The 14058-nt window shown below is 44.0% G+C and overlaps 1 protein-coding gene across 1 annotated transcript; it reads right to left on the bottom strand.

Annotated features, from left to right (window-relative positions):
- Positions 1 to 1042: 1042 nt before the first annotated feature.
- Positions 1043 to 13279, bottom strand: peli3 (pellino E3 ubiquitin protein ligase family member 3; the record flags this gene model as incomplete). The annotated part of the gene is made up of 6 exons (XM_079184377.1): positions 13092 to 13279; positions 9847 to 9976; positions 8391 to 8492; positions 6643 to 6867; positions 2630 to 2818; positions 1043 to 1642 (listed from the first exon to the last, which is right to left on the bottom strand). The coding sequence occupies exons 1-6, from the start codon at positions 13262 to 13264 to the stop codon at positions 1043 to 1045; spliced, it is 1419 nt and encodes a 472-aa protein (XP_079040503.1). The 5' UTR covers positions 13265 to 13279.
- Positions 13280 to 14058: the final 779 nt, after the last annotated feature.

The raw sequence follows: 14058 nt of genomic DNA, 5'->3' as shown, positions 1-14058 counted from the left end.
CAGTTTTTTTTGGTTCAAAATCACCAAGTTACGTGCTAAGAGTATACCTGAAAATGTTGCGCGCAAAGTAGAAATTGCCCAAGCTGAAGCAGGACGTCGGTGTGTTAGAGCGGAAACAACAACACAGCTGTTTTCTTTTGTACTTTTGAATCCACCTCCAACTCTTGGGATCATTTTAGTTTGATGCGCAGAGCATAAAGGTTTCACCTTTCATGGTGAAGATGTTATGATTCCTGCATCAAGATTCACTGTTGACTTCTAGACCACTAGTCACACTATGGAGCTTTTTTTAGCGGGTCCCCGTTTTGTTTATCTGGTGTACACACACACACACACACGCACACACACACGCACGCACGCACACACACACACACACACACACACACACACACACACACACACACACACACACACACACACACACACACACACACGAGTCCTACCAGTGGTTTCACACCACTGGTCAACAGGTGGCAGCAACACACCGAGATATACTGCAGTACGCCAACTGAGACAGTGAAGAAGAAGACTGCAAGCTTGTAAACAATGCTGGATTTAAAATACTTTTAAGAGGCTTGTTTACGAGAAAATTCCACAGGTCACCTGTAAATTGGGATCAATCTCTACATTGGACAGTTTTGGTAATCATTTCACCATTCGCCTTTTGCTTTCACCGTCATTTGAGTCGGCTTCCAACATGGTTTTCGTTTCTTTGTAGTGTTGCTGTCGTGCAGTCAAATGATGTGACGGGCTGAGCATTTACTTAAAGAGAAGAACAAAAGATCACTCAACACCTGCTCATTTCAACACAATTTATTTACATAGTCTCCACACACCTCATATTCCATTTAAAGCCATGGCAATCTATAATTGCATGGCACATTCAGTTCATCACGTCAGCTGTCCCTTTCTTGTGTTTGTCATCGGTGCTTTCTCTTTCGTCCAACACTTGAGTGTTCAGATTTTTGTTCTAGCACGCGGTCTTTACTCTGCGCGTCCACCTCTTCACTGGTCCACCATCACTTGTGGCTCCCGGGTTTCCTCAGTCGACGGGGCCTTGGAAGATGAGTTTGATGTGGCCCTGCTCCCCTGTCAACCAGGTACCACAGAAGGGGCAGGCAGCATGGAAGGCGTGGGTGCCGTGGGGTAACGGGATCTGGCTCCACCCCACCACTGTCTTTGCTGAGCATACGTGGCCGCAGGGGCAGAAGGCGTGAGTAGGCGGCCCGGCGTCCAGGTACAATCCTCCCTCACAGCCCAGCCACAGCGGCACGTAGGGGCCCACTCGCCGGCACATGGGGCACTCCCTCTCCCCGGTGCTGGCTGGTGCCGTACCCCCGGGGCCGGCGGGACCCTTCTCCTTGCGATAGCCCCAATTGTGGTAACCGTGTACGTGGCCGCAGTTGACGTAGACCCAGGGCTGCTTCTTGTCGACGATCTCGCGCTGGGCCAGACTAGGGAAGGCCAGGGTGTTGAAGCCCACGGGACACTGGGGCCGGGCGGCGTTCAGCTCCTGGCGAAGGGACTCCAGCTGTTTGAGGGTGGGGGTGTGGCGCAGTCCGGCGGGGGTCCTCCACAGCAGGGTAGCCCCACACAGATCAATCAGAGAGCCGTCCTGGAGGGTGTTTGACTCATTTTCCACCTTGAGAGGAGAACAGAGGATGGAAACAGCAGGGGAAAGAAAAGAAGAAGACACAGTGATTGGTTATGGGCCACACTGGAAGGGTCTGTTAAACTGGGGACAACTTGTAGCAGTTCCCCTCCGTACCACCACATGATGGCACTGTGCTGCACTACTTATGGTTCAGACTGTTGACACTCATCTATTATTGTAAGTGGCTTCCCTCAAAATACCATCAACACGTACGCATCACATTTACAGATCGAATTGACAGTTAAGAATAGTATCCTGTGACAGTTTCACTTCTTGCAGGAGAGGATGCATGTGGTTGAAGACTCTCTACGTCTACGGTCATTTACAGCAGTACTCCTACTGCTGTAAACAAAAGACTGCATTGCCCTCTACCCGTCAAGTTGTTTCAATTTGCACATGACACTGCCTTTGTGGGTTGATTTCTAACAATAATGAAGGTATACTGGTGAGCAGTTAACAACTTGAAGGAAGTGGTGGTGGTCAGTAGCCGTTGACCCCTGACCAGGGACCTACAGACTTTTGGGGTATAACTATCTCCTATCGTGGGAGGTCGAGGAAAGCTCAGCGAAGACTTTTTTTATGATGCAATGTGATCATGCTGGTATCGAGGGAGTTCACACGTTCGCGGTAACTGCGCGGTTTACAACACCTCGGGTCCGTCAGGAAATGTCTGGACAAAGTGGTGACAAATTGATTCAAAATCCAGAAGCTACTGTCCTGCTGAAGTTCACACCAATAGGGAAAAGGGACAAGATTCATTCAGCATTATAGAGGACTTCATTTCCTACCTTCTTTAAAATAATGCAAAGTATATAGGGCAGCCAGGTTCTGCAGTACAAGGATGTTCACTTCCTTACATTACATTAAGGAACCAATTTCTACAGAAATCCCATATCAACTTTAGGAACTTCAAACTTTGTGACCATATTGGAGAACACATACAACTCATTTTTCCGTCAGCCCTCTTCATCTTACCAGTTTTCCCCTCTGTTGGGCTGAGCGAGTCTCCCTCAGGGCAAAGACGTTTCCACAAACAGAGATTTCCCTCCAGACGCCCGGAGCAGGCTCAGACACAAACTCCCCCGCCGGGTGCATCACCAGCACCCCGTTGGTGGTTAGGCCGTCCATCAGGCCATCCGACGTCCTCCATTTGGCAGCGCGCTCCTGAGAGACACACACCAACACACACGAAGCAGGCAGACGTAAAAGTTAGAGGCACAGAGGGAGGATAGTGGAGGTAGATGTCAGAGGTGGCTGGCTAGAAGAACAGCTAACGTTGCTGTTCTCTGTTGCTATATTTAGCTCGGTACAGAATGACTACTGTACTGACTAATGCACGGCGATGCGCCCACGCTTGAGAAAGATCCCATCCCTGAGAGAAAGGAAGGATGTATTATGAACACAGATTAGCTCCGATGGAATGAAACAGCAGATTTCTGCAGTGTAGCTTCAAAAACAAGCTATTAAAAGGCCAGAGGCCGTTGTAAAAGAAACGCCTGGAGATTAAGTTCTTTGTAGCTGTTGGAGGAAAGAAGAATTTCACTGAATGTGTTCAACATTAATGTGTAAGGCTAAAAAACCTTTTGCAAACTTTAAGGTCCAGTGTGTAGCATTTAGGGGAAGCTATTTGCAGAAATGGAATATAATATTCATAACTACTTTTCGTAGTGTATAACCACCTGAAACTAAGAATCGTTGTGTTTTCTTTAGCTTAGAATGAGCCCATCATGTAATCGACAGGAAGCACGTCCTTTTCACAGAGTGCGCCATGTTTCTACAGTAGCCCAGAATGGACAAACCAAACACTGGCTCTTCAATCTGCAGCCTCACTGCTAGATGCAACTAAATCCTACACATGGGTCCTTTAAAGCTGCTCTTATTACACCATATGAACATCGGGTCAAATGGCCGTGTAATGTGAAAGGTGTCACTTGTAAAGACAAACCCGTAAAGACGAATTATCACCAACTCTGCACTTTCTTTAAGCCTCTTTCGGCTCATTGTTTTGGTTTTTATGGGTCCCAACTGTACTATTTGAGTTCAGTCTCCGGCTCTCGTCAGCTTAGCTAAGCGAAAAAGCTCTGAGAAAGCCACCGTACTCTACCTGCTCTGCACCAAACAACAGACAAGACACATTCAGGGACTAGCTGTTTAACATAGTGGAGCATTTAGCAGCTAAACAGATATTTTTCTCAGGAGGTGGTGGAGACCAAAACCAGAGCTGAAATTAATTACAACTTAAAAACTAAACTTGTTTATCTTGTGGGTTGCAGTGGCTAGCGGTGTAATATTGTGCGTCAGAATTGTGTGTTCGATTATAATTTGGTAAAATCTTTGTTTTGCATTTGAAAATCCCCTGCCTGTATATCCATTTCACGAAGACTTTAAAGCCCCTTGTGATAGTATCAGAGAAGACACTATGGCAGACAGCAGGACACACTGCCTGAGGCTGTATATGCGTCAGAAATAAAACAGAAGACCAGCAAGAAAGCAGCCGAGAGGATAAATGTCATGTCGTGTTGCTTTAATAAAGAAGACGAAAGGCCTCAGTGTGCTTCAAATTAGCTGGGTCTCAGCATAAAGTGGGTGGGATTCTTGGACTGCACTTTGTTTGAAGCACATTGAGAGAAAGATGTATCAGAAAGATGTATTCGTCCAACATGGTAATACTGAACTCAAATGCCCAGCTTGTGTCTTCTGCATTAGGTGGAGGACCCCCATGAATTATTTCTGTGAACCCCTTATGCGTGGGTATGCAATTTGATTCCAATTTGTGAGAGGTGGATCCAAATTTGTTAGGTAGGTATGTACTGTAGAAAAAACAATCTCTTTAAAATGAATGCCTTAAATTAAACCAAAAGAAACGCGTTGCAGCGCTATGCCGTCCATCTCAGCAGAGAACGGAGAAATGTCTTAGAGACGAGCCAAACAAGAGCCCTGTCCGCCCTTGCTGATGACGGAGCGTACCCCATGAGTGGCTAGGGCCGCAGGCTGCATTACGCATAGGTTTGCTGCCGGGCACTGCCGGAGAGGCGCTTTGTAACGGGCGGAGACAGCAGCCTAAAAACACCGGCCGGGAAACAGGACTTTGAGGTACATCTACACTCTTTCACACTGAGGGTTGAGGACCAGGCGGCAACCTCCGGTTCTGCCGAGTGAAGCCGATGGGGATGTGTCTTAAAACTTGCATTCTCTCTAATGTCCATCAGGGGGCGACTCCTCTGGTTGTATAGAAGTCTATGAGAAAATGACTTCTCTCTTGATTCTCCTCAGTAAACATTGTAAACATGAGTTTATGGTCTCAATCTCTAGTTTCAAGTCTTCTTCAACACAGCATGATGTTCATTTAGTAAACGATGGTCCATTTAGAGTCAAACAGACCATAAAGCAGGGGATGCTTTAGGGCGGGCTTACTGTGATTGACAGGTCGTTATCGCTACCAGAGTCGTATACGGCGTCTCTACGTCACTCCTCTGCATTCCAAATATGGTAACTTCTGTTTATTGGTTGTGAAAAAACACAAAATGGCGACTGCCGTGATCCAAGATGGCGACGGCAAAATCACCAAACTCGAGGCTTCAAAACGGCATTCTTATATACAGTTTATGTAGTGGACTCATCATTTGATCACAGCCTCAGTGTGTGACAGAGGAAATGCGTGTCACTTCCTCCTCCAAGCTCGGGACTGGAAGGGTCTGACGGAGGAGGAAGTGATGAAATCTTATGGACTGAAAATTGTCATGCATTATTTATCAATGACACAATAATTCCATCCATAAAACAGTTCAGAGGTGAACCTCAGAGCCTGACTTTTAATAAAAAGGACAATATTTGTTCCATACATCAGCGTGGATGTAGTCCTGATGGCTGGTTCGTCATGATGTGTGTGTGTGTGTGTTGAGCTGAGCACTGGTTGCTGACGTTATCTCCCTGACTGCTGGCCTAGTTGTTGGGGTTCCTGATGAATCTTGCATGGGATGACGTCATGCAATCATGAGAAAGGGCTATTATTGGCTTGTATGGCTTTGGTGCACCTCGATGTCACCCTGCCAGCTATCCGCAGAGGTATAGAAGCTTTTTATATCAAAGCGTCTGATAACTGAGTACAGTACAGGGGGAAATAACTACTCTCTGTTTAGTTCATTGGAAAAAAATGTTTAAAATGCCATTCCAATATTCAGATGGGTTAGGGTTGGGGTTTTCATAAATGGCTACGAGCTGTAAGCGAGACTCTGTGGCGAGGTAAGGATCCAGACTCACTGAACTGGAGATACAGCAAGACGGAGCCCACAACTGTCCCGCGTTAATGAACATAAGCGGAGTGCTCCTTTCTATTTCAGGGTAATTCTGGTTCATTCCAAGTGGGGTCTTCCCATTGAAGTAAGAGCTCGGAGGAGCGCGGCTAAATTGCTAAAAATAGGTCCAACAGGGTGAGAAATGAGCGAGCCGGTTGTAAACAGATCTCAGTTATCTATTATCATAGCAGAGGAACTAAATAAGTTAGAAAGGACTGATCTATCTGGTCTATTACCTACAGCAACACATACAGTGTACAGTATGTACTGATGCACTATATGTTATAACATGATGTATGTTCACTGACACGTCTCCAATAGCTTGAGACAGTTACATATGACCAGAAGCAGCACACACACACACACACACACACGCACACACACACACACACACACACACACACACACACACACACACACACACACACACACACACACACACACACACACACACACACACACACACACACACACACACACACACACACACGTGGAGAACACTGCTCCTTCCTCTCCCAGGCATCCTCGGGCCAGGTCACATACACTGACACCCATCCTCACAGCTATGATGTCACCCGTGGGTGGCACAGTCACGTCCCTGATGTTGCTCTCACCACGGTTGCCGTGGTTACCGGTCCCCAAGTGTTTTTTTGCCAGGAGAGGCCTGGCGCCCACGAGGGGAAGAACACTCACCCCGAGGAAGATGTTCTTGGAGGAGTCGAAGCCGGCGGCGTAGATGCGTGCCGTGTAGGGAGCGCTGCGCTCGCACATGATGCGGCAGGCGTAACGGGAGATGGTGCTCTGGGCCGACTGGCCTCCGCCGCCGCCCTCCCCCGCTGAGCCTCCGCCCTGACCGCTGCCGCTGCCCGCCGTGTCCGTCACCACGAAGTCGATCATGCTCTCTGTGGACCGACCAATCTGAGAGAACCCAGAGAGAGGAATCAATATCATAAAACAATGACCTATCTCGCCGTGCAGGTTTTATTAGCGGTGGTTGTCTCTGAGATACTAAATCAGTTCTTTTTTCAAATTGTAGCTTCCCTCAATGGTGACTAAACGTGCCATTGTGTCACAGCGTTGCTGTTCTGTGCTTTTTGAGATCATTTGGGCTACTTTTTGTTCAATTTGGTCGGTTTCCCCTGATGATAACTAATTGGCTACAATCCAATGAATAGGCTCCACACCTCCCCCAATTAGAAACAGTATGATTGATGAGACTGACCAGTACCAACACAAATAACAACCTAAAGTCATTCCAGTTCATTATAAATAGGCTGAAACATTTCTTGGGTATTCTTTTGGTAGCACTGGCCATCGGTTCTGGCAACATGCAGAAAACCAACAGTTTAGCAAGAACGACTGCTCAAGAAAACCACAAGTGATCACAAGTGATCACAAGTGCAGTAACTCAAAGTAGCTCAAAGTCGAAGTTGTAAATTGTGAAAATGTCCACATTTGTCTGACTGACTCCTCGCATTTGCTTGATTGTCGTCAGCGAGAGGAAGTTGTTCCCGCCTCCTTTGCTTTCAATGCGGCAGCTGTGTCACGAGGCTCGCGGCGGTGGCAAGACGAGAGAACGCGAATACTAGCTGTCTAAAAGCAACCAATGGAGATGCTGCTACTTTCCAAGAACCCAGTAATTACTTCGTTGTGAACAATGCTGTTGGAGCTGATGGCCAAGGCTGCAAAAAGTTGTAAAAAACTTGACCCAACAACAGGCTGAACTCTTGCTGGACTGAAGAAAGGAAGTCATCGATGTAATTTTCCAATACTATGAGCAGCGTAATATGAATTAAATTTGCCTCCGTTGTATCCAGGCGGAGGAAGAAACATATCCAGCATGTCTATAAACATGGACAGAATAAACCATGTGGGTGACATAACCCTTAAACACAGCAGACAGACAGACATGGAGCCCCGTTGATGTCTGCTGGAGTCACGGCTTTGTATGGATCTCCTTGAAGTAGAGAGAAGGTGGTTGGAAAAACAACTGTGAGCTACTGAGAGCAGACGAGGTCTGACTCATCTTCTCCTGTATGTTTGATCTCCTCAGTCTTTTGTCTTCCCTCCTTCTGCCCGATGCTTTCACTCCGGCGCTTCCTCTTCATTCCTGATGCCCTCACTGCTCTACAGGCCCGACAGCTTCAGCTACTGTTTGACTAAATACTTAAATTGGAAAGACAAAGGAATAGCCTCGCCTAATTTGACCGTCCTGCTGTCGCCCACTAAAAGGCCTTACCCACAGCATTACTCCTTCCGTTCTTACCTTTCACAATAAAAGCCCCAGACCCAAACGCTGCATCCTTGCTTACCAGGAGGAACTCAAGTTCACTCCGAGTTTTTTCGCTCGGAGGCAACTCAACAAAATAGCGTATAATATGTTGGCATGGCACATGTGCACATGCGTTTTTGTAAGTGTGTGTGTGTGTGCAAACACTGACCTGAAACATGTCTGTGTTGGTGTCATGGGTGTACTCCACAATGACAGAGTGGCTCCGTGACAGTGTGTAGGAGATGCTGTGCTGGCTTTTGTTGCTGAGTGCCTGCCAATGGAAAAGACATTATCCAGGTCACATGACAAGGAGAGCTGAAGGTCTGGCCTCCAGCACAATCTACCAGAGGACGTTTCCTGCTCTAGAGGGGCAACGCTAGCACTACATAAAATGACTGATATCATATCATCAGCTGATTTATTGTTATGCGAGAGATCATTTCATGATAAGGTACTGTGTGACACTGTGCTGTTTTTACAATATGTACGCGATCACTCAGAACATATATACAATACATTATATTAACAGTATACACATACAGTGAGGCACAGCAGTGCTTTGAGCTAAATGCTAACGTCAGCACGCTAACATGATCACAATGACATGCGGTTAATGTTGAGCATTTCAACCATCTCACATAAGCTAAACACATTTGTAAAGAGAAAAATTGTTAAATGAAACTCTGTATTTCAATGTCACATGTAAAGAAAAGACAATATAACCACTAACGCGATTCTGCAAACGGCAAATTCTTTGGTATTCAAACTGCCAATAACTGCTATTCAGTCTTTAGGTTTTCTTTGGGTTAATTAAACAGCATTGGATAACATGTCAAAAAATAACAATGAAATAAATGAAAAGTAAAAATCAATATTTATTTGTTGATTTAACATTCCTATTTGCCAAAACCTGAAACAAGCTTTCAGAAGGAAGAAAATGCCTGAATGTGTTAAAACTACAGCTCCTACTGTTACATTTACCAACCTCACTGTGATTTATTTTTTTCATTCTTTTGCTTCAGAGATAACAAATGAATGTGTTGTTGTGACTAGGGTTGTACCCAAAAGTTTAAAGCTTTATTCATAACATTGATATTGGAATTATAAATCCACATTCAAATGTTGCACTTTTTTTTCCGTGCATGTCTATTCATTGTGTTTAGAGCAGATATTTCTTCACAGTTGCAGATAAAGAGGAGGCTCCACTAATATTAAAGTCCAAATGTAAACACATATTTAAAAAAGCATTAAAAAAAGATAAATGTTCCAAAACTCACATGTTTCTATATACGAAATAGGCCTAGCAGCACCCTAAGAGCACCATAAAATACATTTCTATAACCACAATAACCACAAATCTTTTTTCCCCCAATTTCTTTTAAGGGTGATGACATCATAAAATATCACAACATTCTAAGCTTCACTCTACCTCAGTATAAGATTCCAATATAAAAAACGAAGAAATAGACAGTTTCACTACGGATTACCTTTTTTAATAGATTTTTCCATAATGATAATGATATAACAATAATATAGAACTTGGTTCCTTTCTACCTGGTTTAGGGAAAACACCTCTTCAGTTTGAATGACAACCTGAACTGTATTGATCAGTGCTGTGAACTCACCTTTGACACCAGAGGGGTTGAGACGTTGTGGATAACATCAGGTTTGACCCCGTTGGCTTTAGGTCTCTTATAGAGGGCCAGGCGACTTCTTCTGCGACCCTTGTCCCCATTGGCCAGCGACCCATTGTGCCTGTGAAGCATAAGAAGAAACTGTACTTAATTGTGTCCAGCCATAAATACTCCCACAAAGTAATGCTTTGCCTTGATAGATATGCTGATAGACTCTTAGCTAAGAAGGAATAGCTGTTGATGTAAACACTACACCTGTCAATGATTATGACATTATGACTCACATTGATGATTCACAAGTGTTCACAAGCTCAATTTACTTGTCGCACCATGATGAGTATTTACTTTTCCCCATTGATGGAAGACGCAGATTATAAACTAAAGGAGGAGTACAAATCAAATTAAATCATGTCAAGGTATAGATTTTATGCATAAAATTGAGGTACGACATAAGAAACAAACCTTTTTTACTTCATTTTTATTTTCATAGTTGTCCTGGCCAGCTCCAAATCCAGGCAGCACACACCTTTTTTAAAAACTAGCATTAAGAATTGTTTGTCCTATTTGTGGCAGCTGTGGCTCAGGAGGTGGAGAGGGTCATCCACTAATCGGATGATGATCGGCATTTCGAGCACCGGTTCCTTTAGTCCACATGTAGAAGTGTCCTTGGGCAAGATACGGAACCCCAAATAGCTCCCAAAGGCTGCGCCATCAGTGTGTGAGTGTGTGTAAATGAGAATTTAAATTGTATCCTTACGGGCAGATGGCACCTTTTTACTTTTTTGATTGGTTGATTGGTAGAACCCATTGTTGGTTCTCAAGATTGATCCCTGCGGAACGCCATACGTGTACACTCCTGGATCTGATATGGTGCCTTTAATATCTACACACTGAATATGATTACTTATGTAAGATTTCAACCAACTAACTGCTGAGCTAGGTTATCACACCCAATAGCCTCACATTTATGGAATCAAATTTACTGTATCGAATGTCCATATTGAATTGATCAGTCAGGTCAACAAGGGCTGACTGTGGAATATAATTTCCTGAACCTAGATTAGTACTTATAAAGAATATTGTGTTCACTTAAATAGGCACCAAACTAGTCACTCTCTCTAACATTGGATACCGAGTGAGGACCATTTGGGGTTCCAGTGAGACAGTTTAGCAAAGAGAGTGTCGTAGAATGCACTTTTCAGAAACGAATATAATGAATGCTACACACGTTATATACCGACTTAACGAAGAAATTCTGGGTAACATTAACTTCGAAGCCATTTTACACACTGCAAACACATTATACACAAACTAATATAATCAACGAGAAGATGTACCACAATATCACGTATTTGTCGCCATGACTCGGCAAACTATCACTCCTGAGAAAGCTACGAACAAAAAGCTAACGGCTACACGGACCATCAATACATCGCAGGGCATGAGAATTCGACACAGAATCCAGAGATATCTTCAGAATGTCTCTCCGTGAAACCAGAACAAAGCTGTGAGCAAACAAACGCCAGAACAACAAATCACTTCACCAGAAAAACATCTTAGCAGCACCTCACCTTTACGCTGAATCATAAAAAGAATGACATAATTTCCCATTTTGCCGGCTAAACACTGTTGCTACGTATATCCTGTGTGTTTCTCATCTGTTTCCTGGAGAAGGGGGGTCAACCTAGCTTGTGGGACCCGGGGGGAAGGGGTCAGACTTTTGGCGAATGGAATTTTATGCTCTGGGATGCGTGGCGCTTTTTTGATGACGATTCTGTCAATCAACACTGCATTCCTGAGACTCTGACGCGACGAAAGAGGTGTCATTTTCTAAAATAGTTTTCTAAAATTGACCAATCATAGGCTGAGAAAGCCTCACATACACACATGAAGACTGGAGTTCAGACGAGAATCATCCATGGTTTACAGGTTTAGAGAGGATTCAGGCTCTCAAAATGATGCCAAACTGCTATATTTGGATGTATTGAACACTATTAGTGATAAAACAAGTGAAATATATAGTTATATAGTATATAAAAGTACAATGGAACAGCTGGAACATGTGACAATTTAGCTTGACCCCGCCTGACCTCTCTGTACTAAAACCTCTCTAACTTTGTCCTGCTTCACTTTATCAAAGCCAATTTTTTTTTCGAGACTCCTGACATGTGCTATGATTTGGGAGAGTTTTTAGGCTAGCCAGGGCCTCATTTCAAGAACAAAAATAACAATAAAAGTGCTTTTCTTTCCGGCGAATCTGAAACTTTTCAATTTGAGCTGTGTGCCATCTTCATTTACTCTTAACCAGTAACATATACACAATATTTACACATCTGAACAAATCTCACAAGTGTTACCTGTATTATAACATCAACATTTTTAAAATAGACCTTGTAGTTACAGAATTACAGTCTTTTTGGTAAGGGAATGCAATTTTTGAGCAGAGGCCTAAAAATGGGGCTAGGTATTAAAGAGTTAGGAAGTCAAAATATAGTATCCTTGTATTCGGTTCAGATTGGATGAGCGATCCAGTATCACCAGCCCTGATTATGCCATATGATACTGCATTTAGAATGACCAACACTCTCCAGTCATGTTCAGAGGGGCCATGATTGGATGGATGTTGTAAAATGTCGGTGGTGGCCAACCCCCCCCCCCCCCCTCCTCTCTCTGCGATCACATTGACAGTGAACCAAGCCATTCTCCTCATCCACCCAGTGTTTATCATCCAGTGCATGGATCAATAGGCCGAGGAGTGGAAGCATATGTCTGTGTCTCTGTGCCTGTAATAGCACTTATGAGAGCGATATTCTTCTCTCACACACATATGCAATGTATAACATGTCTATCTGGAGGTTAAGGTTTACACTGTGGCTCAGTGTGTGAATGGTATCTTTGCGTGCCAGTCAAATTAGCTGTTTTCACTCTTGCTTCTTATACTCAACCTAATCTTAGTTCCCAGAACCCAACCCAGTCTGGGTCTACTTGAGACCTTGGTGAGCTTTAAAAGCCATACTCACACTAGATGTTTTTGGACAAGGAACCAAAGGACACACCCAGACCAGAGCCCCGAGCAATACAATGTGACCCTACCTTACCCAATCAGACTGAATATAATTTAGATCCGGCTCAATTTGGGTCCTGGTTCAGAGTTCCTGTAACTCACACAAGCATATCACAAGCTCATACTCTTAAACACAAAGTGCTTCAGCAGGGGTGGCAATTCAATATCTCACCCTAAGACGATGAGCTCGCCGTACTTGACGGGCTCCTTGTCCTCAGGGAAAACTCCGTCGTGGGGTTGCGAGCTTGAGCCCAGAGGAGGCGAGGGCTGGCTCTTGTTGCAGGACGGGCGCAGCTCCAGAGATGGGGGGGGACACAGTGCCTCTGAGCTGCCCTCCAAAACCATGCCCACCGGCAACAACTGGGGCTCGCTGCTGGGGAGGGAGAGAGAGAAAGAGAGAGAGAGAGAGAGAGAGAGAGAGAGAGAAAGAGAGAGAGAGAGATAATGTTTTGTTACTGCTAAATTCAATTCAATGTCAGAATAACATTTAATAAAACATGATACCTGAAAGAAGCTTTGGTAGAGATGAAGGAGAGAAAGTGGTGAAAATACCAGAATCAACTAGTTCCTCGTGGCTGTCTCACAGAATGTATGTTTGTAGCCAGCTACTTTCTATATAGAAACACACAGTGACTATTTCAACTTTAGATTGTAAATAGATACTCATGAAAGATAGGAAAAGTTACATTTACATAACCATCACATTACATCATTATAAACATCAGCATACACAGGTTTCATTTAAGATGTTTTTGGGGTAAAACTTAAATATGACAAACAAGTGCAGCTCCGACGGTTTCTGTCAATAAATGACATCATAATCACCCAGCTTGTATCCATTATTAATTACAACCATAGACTGTGGGAAAATGAGGTCATAATGAGATCACCCATGTGTTTCAACGGGTACTTTGGAAACCTTTGGTTGAGTTGTATAGTTATCTTTAGTGGCTATTTCCATAAAACCAGCAATTAAAATAATGAAATAAAATAAATGATTGTTTAAAAAAAACAACACACATTCTCCAAGATTGCATTTGAACACATCATGATGGAGTTTAATTTACCTTTGCCCAATACTAATTTTTACTGAATAGCTTGAATGCATCATAATGCAAGTCAATGTAACCTATGTTAAT

The sequence above is a fragment of the Pholis gunnellus genome (genome assembly GCF_910591455.1).
Source record: "Pholis gunnellus genome assembly, chromosome: 23".
In the NCBI taxonomy this organism is placed as follows: Eukaryota; Metazoa; Chordata; class Actinopteri; order Perciformes; family Pholidae; genus Pholis; species Pholis gunnellus.
Note: the sequence above shows the minus strand (reverse complement) of the source record. Positions and strands in the feature narration are given on the sequence as shown.